General features: G+C 41.2%; 2 protein-coding genes across 5 annotated transcripts in view; one reads left to right on the top strand and one right to left on the bottom strand.

The window, feature by feature from the left end:
• Dnalig3 (DNA ligase 3) overlaps positions 1-21,484 on the bottom strand; it is a 34,340-nt gene that overhangs the window by 9,754 nt on the left and 3,102 nt on the right. For all 3 annotated transcript variants that reach the window (XM_071792890.1, XM_071792891.1, XM_071792893.1), the window contains 2 exons: positions 8,324-8,734; positions 6,630-6,911 (listed from right to left, as the gene is read on the bottom strand). In XM_071792890.1, the coding sequence (XP_071648991.1) occupies positions 6,630-6,911; positions 8,324-8,663 (622 nt within the window). In that variant the 5' untranslated portion in view covers positions 8,664-8,734. Of the gene's footprint in view, positions 1-6,629; positions 6,912-8,323; positions 8,735-21,484 lie in introns of those variants that run through there.
• Positions 1,301-21,119, top strand: LOC139821679 (uncharacterized). Of its 2 annotated transcripts, none has more exons than XM_071792909.1 (4): positions 1,301-1,656; positions 13,972-14,183; positions 14,678-14,948; positions 17,043-21,119. In XM_071792909.1, the coding sequence occupies exons 2-4, from the start codon at positions 13,992-13,994 to the stop codon at positions 17,099-17,101; spliced, it is 522 nt and encodes a 173-aa protein (XP_071649010.1). In that variant the 5' UTR covers positions 1,301-1,656; positions 13,972-13,991; the 3' UTR covers positions 17,102-21,119. The 2 variants fall into 2 exon arrangements, with proteins under 2 accessions (XP_071649010.1, XP_071649011.1); XM_071792910.1 differs by lacking the exon at positions 1,301-1,656 and adding an exon at positions 11,929-12,016.

Raw genomic sequence — 21,484 nt, 5'->3', positions numbered from 1 at the left:
GCGATGATTTTTTTGTCTCCACGATTGCGTCAGGTCAGCGTATGACGTTGCTCGAATACGTCGAAGAGAGCGGAAGATAAATTGGTCCGCGTCGTTTCGACCGTCGAGTACTTAATTAACCCTGAACCGCATGCCTTGTCGTGAAGAGCGAAATGACACTTTCGTTCATCGAAAAAATCTTCGAGAGTATCACATAGCTTATTTCTCTGTAAGATTGTTGCATATTGCATGTTATACCGTTTCTGAAATAATTTTTATAATTTGCTTTTGAGAAATATTATACTACATTTACAAAATTTTTCTCTATTTCGTAAATTAAGTATCTTATACTTTGTAATTATTTCATGACAAAATATTATATGCAAAAAAGATAGAATACCCAAATTTTTACGTAATGACAGTATTCTACGTAGTTTTATATCTTTTCTTTTTAATGCGTAGATTTTCCTCATATTTCTTTTTCTCGCATACTATCGAAAAAAATTACCGCGCATTCTTGACCTCTTTTACGAGGTAATTACCTCGACATCACGAGTTGCACGAGATTTTGCCGGACATCATTTATAGGTATTTGTAAATAAATTCTTTTACAATTTCTTAGAACACGTAACTTCTTCGCTTCAACATCTTAAAATATACTCAAGTTCTGAGAATTATATATACAAAGGAAAATATAACGGACAGAGTAACGAGCAGAGTGTGTACAATTCCAAAGTTATAAAGTAAATCAAAATCCTCGTCGTTCGATAAAAGAATTTGATCAATGCGTGTAATAGCGAAAACTTGCCCCCCCCCTCTCGTTCTCCCTCCCTCTCTCTCTCTCTCTCTCTCTCTCTCTCTCTCCTCGTCTAGCCACGTCAGTGTCAGGAAATGTCGTAATATCATGTCACGATATTGTAACGTCTCGTAATATCTATAGGGAATGGATATCGTAATTGCCGAGTGCGTGAAAAACGCGACCATTCAGCTTCGGCGGGCGACGGTGCGCGGCGGCGAAGAACGACGGGGCGGAATCGAGATAAAGAGCCCGCGGGCTCACGCTCCCGAGAGAAACTCGCGGGAAGTAAGGCGGAGGAAGAAGAAGGAGGAGAAGGAGATAAAAGAGAGCACGAGGGTGAGAGAGGAGACGATAGTCTGGAGCCAAGCTGGCTAACGCGAGAAGGGGCTCGCCGTCGTCGCCGTCGCAGCGCGACCGATCGCGTTCGCGGAGAGGAAGAGGCTCCCCGCGCGATTAGAGGTGGGGGCGTCCGAGTGCTTATAAGACACGAGGGTCCCGCCGCAAGAGACCGAGAATCGATAGTTCGCAAAACCGCGGGGCAAGTAAGATCATTCGAGAAGCACGAAAAGGCGAAACGCGAAGAGAAAAAGAGGGAGAGAGAGAAAGAGATAGACAGATAGAGATATACGGGAAAGTATTTAAACGAACGGTGGACTCGACGTTGACTTTAAGTAATCACGATCACCCGCGAATCGGACGTATAAATTAAAAAAAGGAAAAAAAATTAATTTATATAAGGAAACCGATCTTTCTTTCCACTGTGCGTGCTGCGGTAAGCTCGAGCGAATCATCGAGCAGGGAAGTTCGAGGGAAGCAGGAATTTTGGCGAGGCGTTATTGGCTACCTGAAGAATCTGCTCAACCCTTGCGACAGCGACAGTGAGTATCCTTTGGAAATCGCATCGACGAGATATATTTCCTATTTTCCTATATTATTAATCACCGTTAATACACGGCTTAAACAAACAGTGTTCAAGCCGAATAAATCAATGATTATTTAATTTAATTATTGGAGTAAAATTCGTAACACTCAAGGTAATTGAATAAGTTTGCGCAAATATATGTGTGTGACATATCTTTTAATAAGATTTTTTACTTAAAAAATTTCCAAAATATTTACTCATATATTTATATCAATATCTAATATTATATATTAAATCCAAGTATTTATTTAAAATAAAAGTGGTTTTTATTCACTTCTAAAACTTTGTCCCTCTCGCCTCTCGTCATTCGTTACTCATAGATTTATTTAATCACGCGTGTCGCGAAGGACACCGACTCCGCGAGCGGCGAGCGAAAACAGTGTCTCGAAAAGGGACAAAAAAGGGAGAAGACTGCTTCTGTGTAAGCTATTGCGGATGACAGACTCGTATGAAGCTTTTCGCGAAACTTGGACGATCTTTAGGAAGTTTCGCGACCTCTCTTTCTTTTCGTCCGGCCGCACAGATAACCCCGTCAAAATTTTCCACTTAGCGGCCCTCGCGGTGCCCAAGTCTCATTCGCGCCCGCTTGGATGATTAATGGTTTCCTTGTATCCGATTCCGGTATCATCTTTATTAACCGCCGCGCCGCTCCGGGTCTCGCCCCTTCGCCTCTGAGAAAAGCGTGCGCGGGAAAGAGAGAGAAAGAGAAACCGCGCGAAACGAAGCTCGAAGGCGATCTCTCGGGAGGAAGAGCGATAGCGCGGGAAGAGAATCACAATGGAATGAGAAATAAAGCAGCGCAAAAAGCGGGGGAGCTTCGCGGCTCCGAAAGCAGCGTAGCGGGGGAAGCCGAGATAGACCTCGAAGTGATGGTGTTTACGCGGAGGAGAGAAAAGCGCGTCGCGCCGCGCCCGCGCCGCGCTCGTCGATATCCCCATTGATGAGATCAATTAAATTCCGCATCGGTTCGCTCGCTCGCTTCGCCCTCGTTTTGCTTCTTCTTCAACTTCGCCGCGTCGCGTAACACGCGACCTATGCGTACGAGGCCTCGTGATTCATTCCGGTTTATTCCTCCGTCTCGTGCGACTTGCGAGTCACGTCCTGCCTCCGCCGTGCCTCTACTGCCTCTTTCCGTTTGTCTAAGGCTGCGGTCCGATTCACGCTCACAGCGTTGTAAGCATCATTCTGTCTTTGTTGCACATCAATAATCAATATCAAACGAAGATAGAGCGATGCTTACAGCGCTGTGAGCGTGAATCGGACCGCAGTGCAGCCTAAACAAACCTACATAATGCAGGAGCAGCAGAAGCGCAACCCATTGCATTGGTTTGAAGGTGGAAGCAGAGGAAACGGAGGGAGAACGTATCGCGTAACGGATCGGATTCGAGTCCTGACGAAACGTTTCTTTCTTTTTAAGCTTTGATCTTTAATCTTCTCATTAAAGAGAAGAACAACCCCGTGGCATGATGAAGATGTAAACACGGTAGAAGGAAAAAAGAGATGAAAATAAGTTATAAACGCGAATAGAAAAGTATATTCGTGCAAAAGTATTTTGCACAAAATTTTGCCACTAAGAGCTTTATTTAGTACAAATCCTAGTGTAAATTAAGATTGCATTTTTTTTAGATACATTTTCAGTACATTCATCAGTGACTTATTGGTGATAAATTGATCAAAGCTTTTACTAACCACGGCAGATGATTTTGTAATATATTTTTAATTAACTAAATTGCAATGTAATAGAAAGAATTCATATCAAGTCTTACTATTTTCTCCATTTTTTTCCCCTCAAGAGAGAGTTCAGTGTTGCAAAAGAAAACGTGGTGGATCCGGGAATCAGCGGACTATGGAAAATGTATGAAGTTTACGGTGTCGGGCTACGGCTGGCTGGGGACGCAGGAATTTTAACACTTCGGCCGCGACAGCTGGGATATTACATAAGGGATTACGTCGATTTCACACGAATCATTATTACAAAGTGCCGGTGATCCTCTTACCAGGCGCCGGTTGCGCGCTCAGATTTATCCGTCGCGATTGAGAATTTTCGATTTTGTTAATATGTATATTGTATATCTCTCACAGCTGTCGCGATAAAATCGTCAAGTTAATTTTGTATCGCCCTGTACGCAAACGGATCGGTTAGTTTTACGCCGTTCAATGGCGCATAAAATAACATCTCGTCGTTGAAAATCGTCCGTTCTTTAACCGACCGCTGTTCGCGTAAACGGGACGCAGAGTGCTTAATTTATGGGCGTCGATTCGCTGCGAAATGTTTCCTATTCGACACCTCTTGGGGAGAGTGCCGGCAGGCTCTCGCAGACCGTCGAGGCGTTAATGAAAGTACGTCTGTTAAAGCGCGAGTTCGCCGAGTTTCTTCGCCTGATTTTCGTAAAACTTTCCCGCGAATCGTCGAGGGTCCAAACGTTGTGAAGGGAACGAGGAGTGGAACACAGAGGAAGAGAGAGAAAAAAAGAACGAGGGCGGTAGAAACGATGGATTTTTACGCGCGAGCGCGAGAATGAAACCGGTTCGCTCTCGGGATTCCTATACGGTCGACTCTTTTCCGGAGGAGCAATCGTCAATGAGAGAGCTCGCCGTTTTCTTAAACGCATCTGATTATTTTCATCAGCTTCTCCAACTACGCTTTCTCGCGGAGTTTCTCGATCGAGGGAGGAAAAGTGTTATTGAAAACTCGCGATCGATATCGCTTCTGTTATTAAAAGCTCACCCCAAGGTAGAAATGTAATTGTTTATCTTGAAATCACATGTAGAATCATCAAAGATTGTTGGACCAATCCATCCTTTTAAATTCGAGGGAAGACTTTGCCGCGTGGGAGCAACGATGCGACGAGTTTATCTCTACTAAACAATGGAACAATTTTCGACAGACCACAAGACGAGCAAACGGCAAGTTGCTTTTGTTTCGTAACGAGTAACCTGATTGAGGAAAAGGCGCTATCGTATATTTCGTGTCGCGTGACTGTTTCGAAAGAGATCCGGATTTCTTTGTCCAAAAATAAATCCGATACTACTATCGAACTCTAACTGTAAACTCGGATTTCCGGTCGAAATCACAAATTACATATCTCACGATAAGTCGCGATAAGTAACATGAGCCAACAGAGTTAACTGCCCCCATTTAACCCCGTACTGCGGACATGGGAAAATTTTTAATTTTCGGGAACTTGAAAAATTTATTACAATTCAAGTCTAGTTAAGAAGAAATTATTATCAAATTTCGTGCAATAAAAACATAAAGCTCAATATTTCGTTTTCCTCGAATTCTTATTTTTTATATTTAATCACCGGAATCCTTTTTGGAGTCCTATTTATTCTTCTCGTTTAAGACAAAACATTTTAGATTTTTTATATAAAAATATGTTATATATTCTTATATACAGAATCACCAAGATATCAAACGTCTCATGAAATATCCAAATAACTTTATGATTTTTCGATAACTTCATCTTAATACTTTTGCATGTAGAATAGTGAAAGAAATCGACTTATGTAAAAAAACATATAGTTTCATTTAAGGGTTGGAGAGACCGTGAGCGGTATTCTAACAAGGACCCGAACGGATTTTAAAAGAATTTTAGTTATTCCTAATAGTGTCTGAGAATAGTGTTTTATTCAGATTGAACTCCCCTGTATATCAATGCAGATAAAAACAATGTATTGATGCACAAACATATTTTGCAACGATACATTCTTTATGCGTGTAAAATCATTTCGCAACGATAATTTTGCAACAATTCTTTATTTATGTGTTTCAAATCAGTTCAGGAGAAACAAACTTTATTCACCCGCTACAACTTTATTTATCTAACTACAATCCATCCATCACATCACAATAAAGTATATAAATCCTCAGAAATCTTCCTCTCTGTCGGAAGATCCGTCTTTAACGTGAGAACGGTAAGAGAAATCGTTAATAAACACCTCCGCGGCACCCTTGTGAAAATATTATAAGGATTCTGATTAATAGGGCACTCATCCTTTCGGACTCGGATGTATTCATTTTCTTCTCTATATATTAAGAAAGGAGCAAAATAGGCAACAGTGAGCGTGTCTCTTTTCATAATTCTGTAGCGACAGAAAAAGAGATGGACCGATTGCGATTTTGTAAAAGGCGAGAGCAATTAAGTTTCGAGAGAAACGTTATGAGAACGAGACGAGATTTGCCAATTATTTGCAGTCTACTGTCGGCTTATCGAGGTCACCGAAACATCTCTAATCTTGAAAATTATCTCGCTCTACCTCTCTCTCTCTCTCTCTCTCTCTCTCTCTTTCATTACCGCATGTGCATGCCGAATAATGCATGCAGATGAACTCGATTAAATTGTATAACCTCGCCACCTTCGATTACTCTTACCACGCGCCATCAATCTCGGCAATATATTATTTACCTATCAATTCTCGAACAAACGTTGATATGTATCGAGCGTTCCTACAGAAGTAACGTGGCCCGTGGCATAACCGAAAGCAGGGAGAAGAATTATTCCTCGCGCGCAATGATAAATCAAAAATTAAAATAAAACTTAGAATTCAAAATTTTTAATCTAGAATATTGAGAAAACCTTTTAAAATGTTTAGTCTTTAAAAAAAATCGTCTGATAAAACTGCAACTCGACCAAAAAGAATTTAATCCAAAATTAATCCTCACATCAGTTCAACTTTTAATAGCGGATCATCGGATCCCTTTTCATATCGGAGAACATAATATTCATTGCATACAAACAGATGACGTCAGCATATAAATAATATAATAATATATTACAGAAATAGTACACGTTCTCCCTCGTCGAAAATATTCGACCCTTTAATTAAGGTTCCCTTAATTTAGCTAGCAGTCGTTTGATCGATCGCTTGAGCGATTACGCGAGATATCGCATATATACTTATAAAAAAACAGATACAGGTACTTACCTCCGAGTGATCCTTTTGTGAACATCCTCTTAATAATCGCAGTCTTGTCAGTGTAAGCGTCGACGTCGGCGACGTTGCTGCATATACGTCGAAATTCGCGAAAGGAATCATCCTTCGACGGGATTTTGCTCTTTCTCTCCTTATCTTTCTCTTTATCTTTTTCTTTATCATCCGTTTCAACCTTCTTCCGATCTAAATTCTTCTTTACTGTTTTCCCCGAAGAATTACTAGAAGAGGCCGCTTTACCTGGCGATGTAGTCTTCTTCGCACCCTTAGCCGGAACTAGAAACGAGGATTAAGAGCTAGTACGCAGAGCATTAAAAATTATTAATTTGTTATAACATGAAGTAATTATTACATTAATTATTATGAAGTATTTATTTATTTATTATAAAACATGAAGTAATTAATAATTTTACTCCAATAATTTTAATATGAAAAAGTTGGATTAAGCCCCATAACTGCTTTCATTTATTAACTGTATTTTATTTTGCTCATTATGCTTTACTTACTGGCACGATATTATAATCTGCACGTTTTATAATATTTCTAATAAAATTTTGACATATATTTTTAAAACTTAAATATTGAAAAAAGTTCACACATTATTTATTTCTAACAAATAAGATCATGTTAATCGTAATAAAATTAATAAGAGATGCTAATGAAATTTTTATCTCGGAGATAACCGTTGGTGGGTCAGAGTGACGAAATTTCTCAATGGCATTTCCTTCCTACATGTTCGTACATCGAGAATATAGTAGCCACCTCCACAAAACGATTTCTAATTACAGGATGGAATTACGTAGTAACGAATTACAAAATAACGTAAATATAACACCATTGTGATCTTATATCTCAATATCGATGAACTTTTCCACCCCCTTATGCGAGAGAACAGCAATCTCTCTCATAAGCATCGAGCATCTTTGAAACTTTCTGCAAAGCTCCAGTCGTAAGGGAGAAACTCTATTAGAAATCGCGGAAGTTTCAAAGAGAAAAGCTGGAAAGCCTTTCAATGATTCTCTCTGTAACATCGGCGATATCGCAACTTCGCTTCGAGATCATGCGACGGATAATACACTCGACTAGGTGCGAACGTTAATTCATTTCGAGAAATCGAAAAGACGCAGTGGCGGATCTACAGATCTACAGACTAATGAAGCTCGAGTTTCAGAACTTAAACATGCAGAAAGAGACATGTCCCAAAGAGACCAGATGTTCTTTTAATGGTACATTCCCTGGACAATTCGAAATTAATTTTTCAACATAGCTTAACAAAGCTATGCAATGATCATTTACGAGTCACATGCGATTGGCAAGAAAGGACTTTTTACAAACTATATAACTTTAAGGAATCAAATGGATAATGTTCTCCAGCTAATTTTATCTGCAGTTTACTATAACGGAATCTGAATCTGAAATCATAGAAAGTTATAAGAATAAAAAACGTGATGTAAGAATTGGAAAATTATGATGAATGATAGCCTACATTTTCGACTTTTCCTAACAAAAAATCGACTTGAAATTCAAAAGATTTGTCGCTAAAAAATAAATGACAAAAATGATTCCAGAAAGTTTTCTATTCGACGAAACTTTTCGGGAGAATGTAAAGAGATCCGTCATTAGGCGCAACAATAGTGCGCAAATAAATCGTACGAATAAAATGATGTCTCTAAATTTAGAATAATTACATGATTTTTCGAATGCCTCCAGCTTGTCCAAGATGACCTTCCTGTCGTCGTCGGACAATTGCTCCCAACCCTTCACGTCCTCCGCGGGATCGTCGATTTTCTTGGTGGTGGCACGTTGTTTCGCGAACACGTCAAACAGACAGGTGACGTGGTGCCAGGCCGGCATCAGTTTGCCGTCCGAGAAGAAGCTCGTCACGTACTTGGCGATCCGTATCTCGCCCTTCTCGATCGGACATTTGCACTTCTTACATTTTGCGCGGCCGGTTTTCGCGCGTTCCACGGCGAACGGTTTCTCTTCCTCCTGCTGTTGCTGCTGTTGATCCTCCTCATCACTGGACATGACGTTCGAAACGTCTATCGCGTTTAAACGAATTTAGGGATAACGAATAACGGACGGAGAAAACTATATTCCTGAACAAAAGAAGAAAATTCATTCATTCGAATAGAATTGAATTCAACTCGACAAATGGTATAACGTTAGTCAGCTCGAGTATTGATTCAGTCAATACAATTCGTACAATGAATTCATTAATGGCGCGAAGGATTTATTTTATAATATACAAAGAAAAATACACCAAATTGGAATAAGATATTACTACGTGTTAATTTTCAAATTAATCTTTTCGAGAACAAAGTCGCACGTATATTCTTGTTTCTTCACACAGAATCGTTGCTTTCCCCACACCGCCAATTACAGAACGCCCTTCGTGTAAATTACCATATACATATGCATGTCGTTACCAAATACCTCGCGAGCATTCTCGTAAGGTTTCCGCGCGTGGCTTTCTCTCTATCTCTCTCTCTTCCTTCCTCTCTCCCTCTGTTTTGAGCGTTACACATTCGAACGCGCGTAACTGGGGAACCAGGGATCAATTGCGGATCTATCGTGGATATGCTATACGCATTACGCCCTAGCTAGCTTTGCATTAATTTCGCGTGCAAGTTAAGCGGCTCTTTCGTAAAGGTAGAGCGGACAAAGCGAGCGTGCAGTTGCGCAAGCCGCTACACTACACACTCGTAAATGACGTGCACGTGTAATGGGTATTAGGTAATTAACCCCAAACAGGCGCACGGCGCGGGATTCCCCGTTGATACACGTGGATGTACACGACGATCGAGTTTGCACTTACAATTAAGAGACGCCAGTTTTTATCCAAAACTGGCGACATGTAAAAAAATCGATGTAACGCCAGGAACAATTTATCTCCCTCAAAATAGCTAGGATTCACTTGGGACTCCACAATTGAAATGTCGGTCGAATTTTCATCGGGAAAGAATGAGATTCTTCCGCGTTCTTTATCTTGTCTCCCGTCAAACAATTTAAATTCGTTGAAATGCGTTAATGTCGAGACGTAGGCGAAATATATCGAATTGCATAGACAAAGTTGCTGTACGCAATTCGCAACGTCGTAGTTTGCGTTCGTGTATCAATAATCTGTTATTTAAGCTCTTATTAGTGGGAGATTCGAATACAATAATCCTCGAAGTAGCATTGGGAAATCCTTTAAATAGCATTCCTCTCTCTCTCTCTCTCTCTCTCTCTCTCTCTCTCTCTCTCTCTGCCTTTCGTTGGCGATAAGCGAAGATCGAGTGGGATGATCCCGCTGCGTCTTATCTGCCGACGGATATCGAGCGGTCCCGATCACCCATCGAGGTCGATCGAGATCGAGGATGCTCGGATTTATTTACTCACAGAACTAACAATTTCGTCATTTCGCGCGGGATCTCGCGCGAAGAGAAAGAGAGGGAAGAAAAAGGGGAAGAAAAAGGGGAAGAAAGAGGAGAGAGGCTAAAGGGAGGAATCTTGACATCGAATCTCGATAACAGTCTCCCTCTCCGTATCGTACGCGCGTGTCCCCACCCTCTTCCCTTCTGTGTCGCGATAAGAAGCGATCTCGAGTGTCACCACCCGCCCGCGACGTAAGACCGGACATTGCTAAATGTCTAATTATAAATATTCGCTCATCAACGCACAATTTATGACCGGAGACGCGCGCGTGTTCTTGCAACCGACGCGACGCGACGCGACGCCGCAAGAGCGCGATCCGCGCGGCGTGATCCAAAAACGCACCCTCCTCCTCCCACGCGTAGATTTCTCAATGCCTCTCAATGCCTAGATGTCTAAAATTCTCGACAGAATTCAGAGGAGAATGTGCGCATCGAAGACGAGCTATCCGCCCGCCTGCCTGACGTTGGTTTGTTTTCATTACGCGTCGATACTATCGGCAACTTTATAATGCGCGTCATTTTCCTCGTCATTGTCGTAATAATTAGCGCGTCGCAATTAAATCGCGCGACACCAGGCGGGAGTATTCGAATCGGCTTCTCAAGCAATCTTCGACAAAATAATAAAGAAATATGATACGCATATCGGAGACTTTCCGCGGATTCTGCAATGCGGACGATGAGTCAATTATATCATATCAATAAATTTGATTTTCATAAACAAGAAATTATGAAGCTTTGATTCGAGTCGACGATCGATGAATCTTTTAATAATAAAATTTTTTATGTCAAAATTCTTGCACAGGCTTCTTAAAAATAGAATTGGAAACTTTAATAATATACGTGCACTGAACCGGCAGAAATGCCTGGACATATATGTATACATGTCATCGAAACGTCCAGGCATTCCTGCCGGTCAGTGTACTCACTAAAAGAGGAATAAGAAACACTCAATTAACATAAAATGGAAAATAAATGTTACCAAAGATAAAAACAATTTTCGATTTTGATAATACAGATGATTTGCTTGCGCCCTTGCAGTCTTAAGTGATTTTTTTACGTAAATTCTTACATTCAATCTGCATACAAAACTGTTAAAGAAAGATCATCTAAATTTCTAAAAAAATGTATACTTTGTATGAAACATTTTATATAAACATCCGCGATATATAGTATATTGTACAACTAGTGGAAAAAGTGGTCGATTCTGAATGAGTGTGAAGTTGAACTCGCTTCGCTCGTGCGACCATCACACTCGATGACCTTATCTGAATACTTTCTATCATACGTGAAATAATCGAAAGAAATCGATTTTAGCAGGCAAATTATTATACCGAAAATTGCTTTTATATTTCTAAGATTCTCTTTAATTAACTTCTTAATTTTTTTATTTATATTTATTAGACATCTTTTAACATGCGGCACGTTTTTAAAACTGTTTACGCTACAAGTAGAATTACGTACATATAAGTTACGTGATTCGCTGCAAAAGAGTCTCACCCCCGATCAACAACGAAAAGAAAATCGAAAATCTGTCGGTTCGCAGCTAGAACGTCATCTTACAATTCCGTTCGCGCGATATCAGGTTTTCCTTGGATTCCAAATCAGAATCCAAGAATGACGATGGCTTAAATGGCGCGGTCAAGGAGAACCGTGTATTAACAACAAACGTGCGGGGGGGGGAGGGGGTCGCGCGAAGGTAGGCGTCGCGCATTTCGGCGAAGAAATGATGATGAGAGGCAGGGGGTCGGGCAACCCTTCTTATTTTCCCGCGTCGCGTCGGACACCTACTACAACAGGGCGGTTACGAGAAACATATCGGGGAGGGCGGGGATGACACGGATGCGGAGGAGGATACCTGCGCGCGGGTATAATAGAGGGTGCAACAGCCCTTCGTCGCTCATTCTACCACCGCGTGTCGTACCGTCGACGAAATAGATCGCGAGTTCTCAGCGAGATTCGACCAAAGTAAGTTACGCTCGCGCGATCCCCTGATCGTCCCGACAGAATTTCTACGCGTGCCATTTCATTAACGGCGATTCTTTGGCTCGTTTAAATCAAACGGGTTTAATTTAGTTAACCCTCGGCTTATCGAATATTTTTAAAGAGTTGTAAGAGTTATCGGGTGGATCCGTTTGTGTATCGGTCATTCAATTTTATTTCTCTTTATTTTTCTTTGCTAATCAATTTCATCAAGTTCAATCGAATAGATTAAATTCCGACGTGACGAACGAAATACTCCCTTCACTGTCGTCCTTTGTTCGGCCGAGCTAAAAAATTCGTCGATCCTCGCATCAATTCCTAAGTAAATCATCGGATCCCCAGCGGCGAGAGCTTCTGCGTCGAACGCGAGTAAATCTGCGTGCGAGAGAATTGGTTTCTAATCGTTTTGTTTGCGACAGAGACAAGCTTCGTCGCGGTGCGCTTGTTCTCGCGGCCAGCGAGAATAACGGCGAAATCGATTTAGAATCTATAAATAATCGTTAAACGCAGCGCGTCACCAAACAGCGATCGCTCCGTCCGCCAGGTCCGCCGCCTGCACCGATTTCTGGATATTTATTTATTATTTTCCTCGTTAGTGTTATTATCGCCGCGCCGTGACGGGCGACGGCGACGTGTCCGCGCATCTGTCACTATCGTTTCCCATTATCGTTATTGTATGCGACGCGTAATATCGCGCAGTTTCGTGATAACTTAGCCGCGAGTCTCCGCTCTCTCGCGCTCGATTTTACTTCTTCGTTACCACGTGACACTCGGCCCGTCACGCGATAACGCCGTATCGGTCAAAAGGATAATCCGCGATGACCCCGGGAGACTCTCGATCGCGCGGATCGTACACACAAATCGCCCGCCCGTTCCCACCTCCATCTTTGAGATTCGGTGCCCCGTCCTCCGTGACGAGGCAAAAAAATCAATTATATCAGCGCAAAACCATCGCCGACGAGCATCTTTTGCCCCCCGCATCTTGGGCCCTCCGCGCGCGAACGCGGGGATAACCCGCGAGAACCTTTTTATCTCTCGGTCTCGCGGTGACGAGAGGAACGTTACGATGTACATAATACAATCACCACGACTGTATGCTTTCTCTCCGTTTTCTCAAGCTTCGCCGTTCGCGATAGACCAACGCGACTGTGACATATGCCTACGCGTGCGAGAAAGCACTTATTCCTTCCGGTTCCTTGCATTCGCTTGTTCCGCGTTTACTTGTGCCGTTTTGTGCCTCCCCATTTTTCTTTTTACAGTTTTTTTACGGTTTTAGGAAGTTTGCTTTTCATAAAGGCTGTTGCTATCATTAACATTACGAAATTTATTCGAAAAGGGAAAATTTCTTTTCCGATCTCGGATCTCGGCAGAATATTTTCTCACTTTCCTTTCGGGTATTATGACCGTTTCGCAATCAATTCCGTTAATTTACGAGGATTCCAATATTTCGGACACGAAGTGTCATAATTCTTCCGAACGTGTCTGCGGAAAGCGAGAAAAAATATCGGAAAAGGGAAAGTATTGAAAACCTGGCAGGTGTATCCTGCATAAAGAGAGAAAACTTTTGTTCATCTTCCTGCAAAAACACATTACAAACGCGAAATGTTTTCGTCATATTAAAAATACAAAAGAGATTTCGGGAAGGAGCTGTGTCCAGTTGGAAGGACAAAGATTCGTTCCTGAAACATACTCCCCTATTTTTCGGGTAATTCAATTAAAACGCTTCCAACCCGTAATTTCTCGTAATGAACATTCTGTAATGCTTCCGTAATTCTTATATGTAGGTAAATCATCTTTCTCATTCATATAATTTCTCTAACAATCCTCATTACGGAATCGTAATTCTTATAACAATAATCCCGTCTTACGATATCCATATATTGGTTCTCTGTATTATTCTTATCTTCTGTACGAGCGCGCTTTTCTTCTCGTTTTCGCAGAGAGCACGAGATACGAGGGAATGACGACAAGAGGTAGTCGACGAACCGCCGCTAGGACAAGCTTGTGTCTGCTGGCGGCACTCGTGCTGTCCTGTGCCACGAGTGGCATCAACAGGGCCCACGCGTTTCCGCAACCGCAACCGCAACCGCAATCGGAACCGCTGCCGCCGGGCTTCTTCTACGGCGATTCCGCGGACGAGGCAGAAAATATCGTAAGCAATAGCGTAATCTACACGCGGTGACGTTTCTTCGTCAACAACCGGCACAATTCCGCTGAGTTCATATACTCAAGATGCTTTCGAGCAAAGAAAATGATTTAGAATCTTAGATAGACACTTGTGTTCAACAGAATTGCCTAATCGAATAGAGAATTCCTGAAATCTCGAAAGCTTTTTTACTCGATAACCAATCGCGTGACACTGTGTGTCCACGTGGACATTCTCCGCTAGAAAGTATTTCCCGATACTAAACGCGTGCGATAAGGAGTTTTATTCGCGAGTAAACAAAATGCGCGAACATAAAATCGCGGTTCTTGCACATTCGTAGCATTGGACTCGCGGACATTGGACATTAAATTAAATCGGCACACAAGAAATTACATGGAGAAAAATATTACAGTGTATGAATTACACATAAAAATCATATTATTATTTTAATTTTCTTTAAATCGCATCTCTCGATTCTTATTCTACTCGATCGTGCGCAGATGCTGGTGAACCGCCTGAAGCAACTGATGGAGCAGAAGCACCGGGTGGTCGAGCAGGAGCACGAGATCACCGACGAGCAGATCGAGATCCAGGCGATCCTGGAGGCGAAGGCGCGGGAACGGGAGCGGGAGCGGGACCGCGCCATGTCGATGGAACAACCGCCGGACTACTCTGCCGGGGAACCGGAACCGGAAGCGCTGCCGGTACCCGCGGCCATGATCCACGATCAACAACACCCGGGCAAACGACACGGCATGAACGCAGTTAGCTGTGAGTATTTCCCGCCTCTTTTTGTTCTTCGTCACTGCAAAGGGCGCAGATGCAGGCTCGAGAGTCGAGCCCCGAGAGAAAATCCCGCGGAATCTCGCTGGGACGTCCCTCAGATACAGCGCGCCTCGCGTGAAAGAGAATAAAGCGTAGAGCGAGATATTTGTGATAACGATCTCTTTTTCAAAAGAAGAGAAATGATAAATCACACGGACGCCTCGGTACAAATTAAAATTGATTGAGATGAGAGAATAACTAAGCTTAAATTAACAGTTTGCAAGAAGTTTTATGGAGCTTTATAATAATGAGGCAAAAAATCAAGAGTAATGTGCCGCGAAATGGTTGAGCAAAGATATAAGAAATAAAAGTAGGACCCGAGAAGAATTTTACGCGAAAGCATTCTCGTACTCTAGTAACATTGCCCGTTGAGATATACCGGTGATATCTCTTAAAGAGGGGACATTCGCGGAATCATTTCAACGTATTTTCCGCGGATTTCCGTCGTCACGTGGGATGACTTAGATTCGGAGCCGCGAAACAAAACCTGGCCGTTATCGCTCCTCCCAGGATTAGACAAGTAGATCCCGAGGATCGGGAGATTATGCCGAGCACGTTTCGGAAAATCTCGCGGAGAATTCTTTTTCATTTTTGGGAAAGGCGGTCGAGAATATATTTCTCTTTATTTCGAGATAAGTGTTCGGGGAAAGACCCCAAGAAATCAGAGAAAGAGAGAGAGAGAGAGAGAGAGAGAGAGAGAGAGAGAGAGAGAGAGCGTTTCTCGGCTACCGCACTAATCTTACGAATAAACTCTTCTCGGCGAAACAAACGTGCGTGTTGCATACATGTATATATGGCAATCTGCGCCGCGTTCGATCGATCGAAGACGATCATCGATGACAATTGATTGGAGCAATTGGCGCGTGACGCATTACGTGTCTTTCGCTTCTCTTTCTCTCTTTCTCGCGCGTATCTTTCTTGATTGATTCTTCGAAACTGATTCCTCGACTCGAGCTCGAGAGGGAGATCGTCGATCGTAGACTTTTCATTTAGATTACAAGGTAATTTAGGTAACAAGCGGTATTTGACAATTATACGTTTGTTCGTTAGATACGAATGCAATTTCTTCTTGTCTTTTCATTTACCGCGGAGATACTTCGTGACGTCTAAAAATTAAGTATGTTTGTTTAAATATGAACGCAACTCTAAAAATATTAATAGGCATGATGATAATTCGTATTGCTCCAAGTAGTCCTTTTATTTGAAGTGAGTAGGTGCACAATTCGCTAATTTTAGTTTTAATCTTAGAGAACATTTAAAGTTCAAATATTTTCTTCACTGTGGCCTCGAAGTGCTAGTTCGCCTACAATATGCCATGTGGCATGGTAGATCAATATCATCTCAAAAGACAGTAGTAAACATGTTGGCTGCCGATAAAATACATATTAGATGATGATTCTGTTCGCGTTTTAATTTGAAAAGTGCGGCTGAAGCCGAGACAATCCGCGTTCTGTTCTAGGCGAAATTACTCATACGAGTTACGACGTAAAAAGCGAAAGATTTCGTAAAGGAGATTTTGATTTGAGTGACCGACCATGTCCCGATTAACCTCAAAAATTTGAAAATTAGAACAGCTGCTAGATCAAAATTCCCCATAATAAACAGACAATTTCAAGTCACCCGACAAATTATTTCTGTTTAATTGCATCAAATAAAAAAATTCAGAAGGAGAAAAATAGATGAACTAACATGTGAAGATTGGTAATTAAATTTGTTTGCTTAAGCACGAGTGCTCTCTTCCACAAATAACGTGTTTAAAACGGGTGGTAATAATTCGTATTATTTTGAACGATCTTCTCATTTAGACTTGTAATGTTCAATAAAATTAAGTTTCTTTGCTTAAACACGCGACGACAACTTTTTAACAAATATATACGTTAATATATTTCGTATATACGGGGCGATAGTGATTTACTTGAAATAATTTTAATAGCTATCGATTTATAATTAATATGTAAAGAATTCGTAAAAGTCACGATGCAACGTTCACCGCGATGCGGCTGCGGCAGCGGCGAGTAACGGACGCGATTCATGTTTCAGACATGTCCCTGTGCCACTTCAAGATCTGCAACATGGGACGTAAGAGGCAATCGAAATAAATCTCCGTAAAAGGCAGTCGCGAGAAGTTCGAAACAGACGGCGGACGCGGCGAGGATCTGAGGAGCTAGGAGGAGATCTCATTGTGCTTTAAGAAAACATTAAGTAGAAGATCAATAAAACACAGCTTGTCACGGTCGATTGAAAATTGAAGTAAGGAAGATAGCAACGACGAGCGGTCGATTTTTAATTGTTTTAACACTTACTCTTTCTTTCGAAGTACCTCTTTATTAAAAAAAAAAAAAGAAAGAAAAAAAGTCAAAAGTTTGTCGTGTCTAAAATCTATAATAGCTGTCCCGGACACGTTCCTATATGAACTCAATAGCAATAAATATAAAGTAAAATATTCAATAATTCTTTTCTACAGCACGATAAAATACGAAAGTAGAGAATAGGTGAAAAAAGATGTGGAATTTGTGACAAGAGAAACGTATCCGTCAGTAAAAAAAAAAAGAGTTATCGCTCCTCCTTGCTATCCCTTCGGGACTATGATTATCACCAGTATTACACACACGCGCGCGCGCGCGCACGCACACACACACATACACATACACGCCACGTTGGATCTATGTGCGACAAGTTACAGCGCGAAAAGTGAATCACGCGAATCGCGAGATACGCCAATGTGACCGCTCGACGAGCGCTTCCATTAACAAACGTCGATCCTCATCAGTCCCTCCCTTACGACGAGGCACCGCGGGGCAAAACAGCCGCGGCTGTGCAGAAAAAAAAAATTCGACTAAAAAAAAGGAGATAAAATACGTTTCGTTCGAAATGTCGAAACCATCCTCGGCCGCCGGACGAAGGCACAACGTCCGACTGGTTCGGACGAGAGCTGCGCGAGCTGCCCGAACTACGATTGTCTGAAACTACTAGAGATATTGAAAGCCCAACGACGAGGTACTGTTAAGTAAGGACCGCGCGATTCCGAAAAAATTATACGCGCGAGGAATGCACGATCCGAAAATAATTTTGATTGTACCGCCGCGGTATCTCTATTTTCTTTTAGAAAACCAAGATGTTAAAAAGAATTAATGAACATAAAATCGGACGTCCGGCGAACATCGGACTAAAATTTTCAATACCATACATAATTTTATCGATACCGGTACTCTTTTATATTACTTGAGTCAATAGCATCATAAATTGATCGAGTGTGTAGTGTACTTCTCGATGTTCGTTTTTACAAGAGAAATTACAAGAAAGGAACGACATATGTAAGTTAATGTGCATGATGACACACACAAAATTGTAATTAATTAAAGAACTTATACTCGTTATCTTTTTGTGAGACATACATCGAGAATACGCTACATCTGATTGATGTAATAATAATACGTTCAGTATACCAATCGGTTTTTATTTCGTTTATCGTATAAAACCGAAAAATACGGTACGTAATCGGATATAACATTTGTTTGTAGCATTTTCAATTCTTAAATACGTTAGCTTGATGGATATAAAAAATGTAACGGGATTCCATATCGTCTTCAGTCTTCATTTCCTTACGTATCAAATATAATTCCGTATTTCTAAAGGAAAAAAGGTAGAGAAAGTAGAGACATACATCGAGAATACGCTACATCTGATTGATGTAATAATAATACGTTCAGTATACCAATCGGTTTTTATTTCGTTTATCGTATAAAACCGAAAAATACGGTACGTAATCGGATATAACATTTGTTTGTAGCGTTGTTGTTGTAGAGTGAGAGGTCTTCCTAAGATTTCGATTGCGCTGATTTCAATCTAAACGGGATTGCGAGAAATAGACGAGAAAAAAGCACCCAAACATGAGCTAATAATTTATTAATCTTCGTTATATTTCGATTACGTGACCGGATACGTGGAATGCCTGGCGAAAACGGAGGGTCGAGAAAAGCATATATATCGCGTGATTGATGAACTTCGAAATCACAGCTCAATGTCGGAGGCTCCATAACTCGATAACTCGATTTAAGTGACAGATATCTCGATCTCATAATAGAAAGTTTTAGAGAGAGAAACTTCCGTTATTTCTGTTTAAAAAACGCAAGAAAAAAGAGGAAAATACAAAGGAGCATCGGTTTTATGCGAATAACCATTTAAACAAACCGATCGATACACTAAAATCAAAATCTACTTAATATTACCTCGTTGATGGCAAAACGCGAGTAATTAGAGTTCCATCTTTTTTTCAAAATTATATCGACCGTTTGAAAAAATGGTGTTGATTCAATAATTGGGCGATTAAGTAAGCAGTTATTATTTTTCGGCGAAAGATATAGTATATATTGTTGTAATAGAAAGATTTGAGAAATTTTATGAGGTACGAAAATAAATACAATTTATGCCGAAAGTAAATGGTTTGTGTGTTTATCAAATATTGAAATATTCCTGATAATGTGATAGATACATTAGCCATTGGTCCCGAACTCTCTTCCCCAGGTAACGTGACATTTAAAGACATCTTAATGACGTATTATTGACGTTGGAGACGTCATTAAAACATTATTAATATCGACATCACTCTGCTATCTGGCTCCCTGTCTCAAACTCTATCATTAGTAGGAATTGTTCAGCATAGCAAGCCATATATCATGTAATATTTGAAAATAAATAGAGATAATCTCCGAAGAGAACGGAAATGGATTTAGAATCGTGGCGAGTCCCAAAATCCCTAACAAAAATATCTTGAATTTTCAAATCTTACTTTGCGCAGAAAGGTAGGCGTTATTCCGCGAGAAATTATTTTCATAATTAACTTATAATTAAATAAATTTTGAAGAAAAAATTGTCCAGAGAATTCCTTCGGTTCTTCGAACATTAATCGCGACATTGGAAAGCCGTTGAGAGAAAATAATAAGATTTCTACTATACTGGATGATATATATAACACCAATTAATGAAAGAAAAGAAAGAAAAGAGGAGGAAGCGCCAATTATTTAATCGACACCACTTTCTCGGTCGCGCCTATAATAGTCAAATGATAAGCAGCAACGGAAGATGGACCGTCAAAAGTAGAAAGAAAAGAAAGGAAGAAGAAACCTAATTACGAGAAAAAGCCTCTCCTCCTCGCTTGCGTCGCGCGAACGCTCTTGCGACGTATATAAAAGTTTTATCTAGCACTAACGGACTACGCGTGAAGATTTCGTAAGAAAATTGAACAACAAAGGGACGAAATATCGCGACATACGACTTACGTTTCGTAACGTAACACGCGGGAATCTGAAATGGGAAATTGTCGACACGAATCAGGCGACCGAATAAAGGCGATCTCGATCGCGCGCGATCCAAGTTATAGAATACGAAAGCTATCGACACACGGCGGCGCCTCGCCTATATTTATTATTATTATTATTATCATCTCATCATTATTATCATTATTATCATTATTATTATTGTTATTACCATTATCGCCATTATTGTTACTTATTCCTTAGTTGAGCTAAGCCGAAGGGACGCGCGTGCCGAATCCTTCCTCGAGACTATCACGCCACGTTTTATGCGACGTAGTTTTCATATAGTTAATATAGTTTGCCACACACAACTCGATATTATTTCACGTTGCCCTTAGCGATGTATAACGTGGAATATATTTCGAGCGTAATTCGAAAGCGAAAATCGATGGAGATGATGAAGGAGGGCACCCCGCGTTCCTTCGTAATTTATGAATCGCCGAGCCGGGCCGTTTCTTCGAGAGAGACGTGCCGCTTCTTATTTATTTAACTAACGGATATCTCGTAGGAGCTTTGTGGTATTATCTCCCTCCTCCTCTTCTCCCACCTGTGAATTAATCGACCCTCTTGCGCTTAATTCGTAATCCGCCGCTCCGACCGACCGCGCGACGCTTCCTTTCCTCCCGCCTTCGCGTGTCCATTGAGCACACTTTTGCGGGCCCGATTTGTTTGCGGGCTCAAACAAAACAAAACAAAAAGGGAAAAAAGGAGAGAAAGGAAACGTCCCGTTACGAATAGCGCGAATTGGCGCATGTACTTCGCGCAAACAATGCTAACGATAATAAACTATATCATCAGAAAATTCTCCTCCATTTATTTATCCCATATACATGCCCCTAGGGAACCCGTTCAAAATATCTTCCTTCACAGTATATTCATTCAAACGTGAAAAATGATTTCAGCGAAACGGGAGTTTGCTCGCTCTGGACGCCGCGGTTTTTGCGGGAAATGCGGGCTCGAGAATTATAAATGTATAGCAGCAAACTCGCGACGTTTCGCGGCGAAAACGTGATCACCTTGAAAATCAAAGATGCAATTCTTCTTTCAACGATATTAAAATTAATAATCGCGAATTTCGTAATAGATAAAATTGGCGTTTCTAATGACGTTTGGAAAACGGGCATCTAAACTCTGGAGAATTGAATAAGCGCGCAAAAATAAATCGGA

This window comes from Temnothorax longispinosus, chromosome 11 (assembly GCF_030848805.1).
Source record: "Temnothorax longispinosus isolate EJ_2023e chromosome 11, Tlon_JGU_v1, whole genome shotgun sequence".
Classification (NCBI taxonomy): domain Eukaryota; kingdom Metazoa; phylum Arthropoda; class Insecta; order Hymenoptera; family Formicidae; genus Temnothorax; species Temnothorax longispinosus.
Note: the sequence above shows the minus strand (reverse complement) of the source record. Positions and strands in the feature narration are given on the sequence as shown.

Coding starts and splice junctions, on each gene's coding strand:
- LOC139821679 (XM_071792909.1), top strand. CDS start 13,992: ATGACGACAAGAGGTAGTCGACGAACCGCCGCTAGGACAAGCTTGTGT. Junction 14,184..14,677: donor CGGACGAGGCAGAAAATATC/GTAAGCAATAGC, acceptor GATCGTGCGCAG/ATGCTGGTGAACCGCCTGAA. Junction 14,949..17,042: donor CGGCATGAACGCAGTTAGCT/GTGAGTATTTCC, acceptor TTCATGTTTCAG/ACATGTCCCTGTGCCACTTC.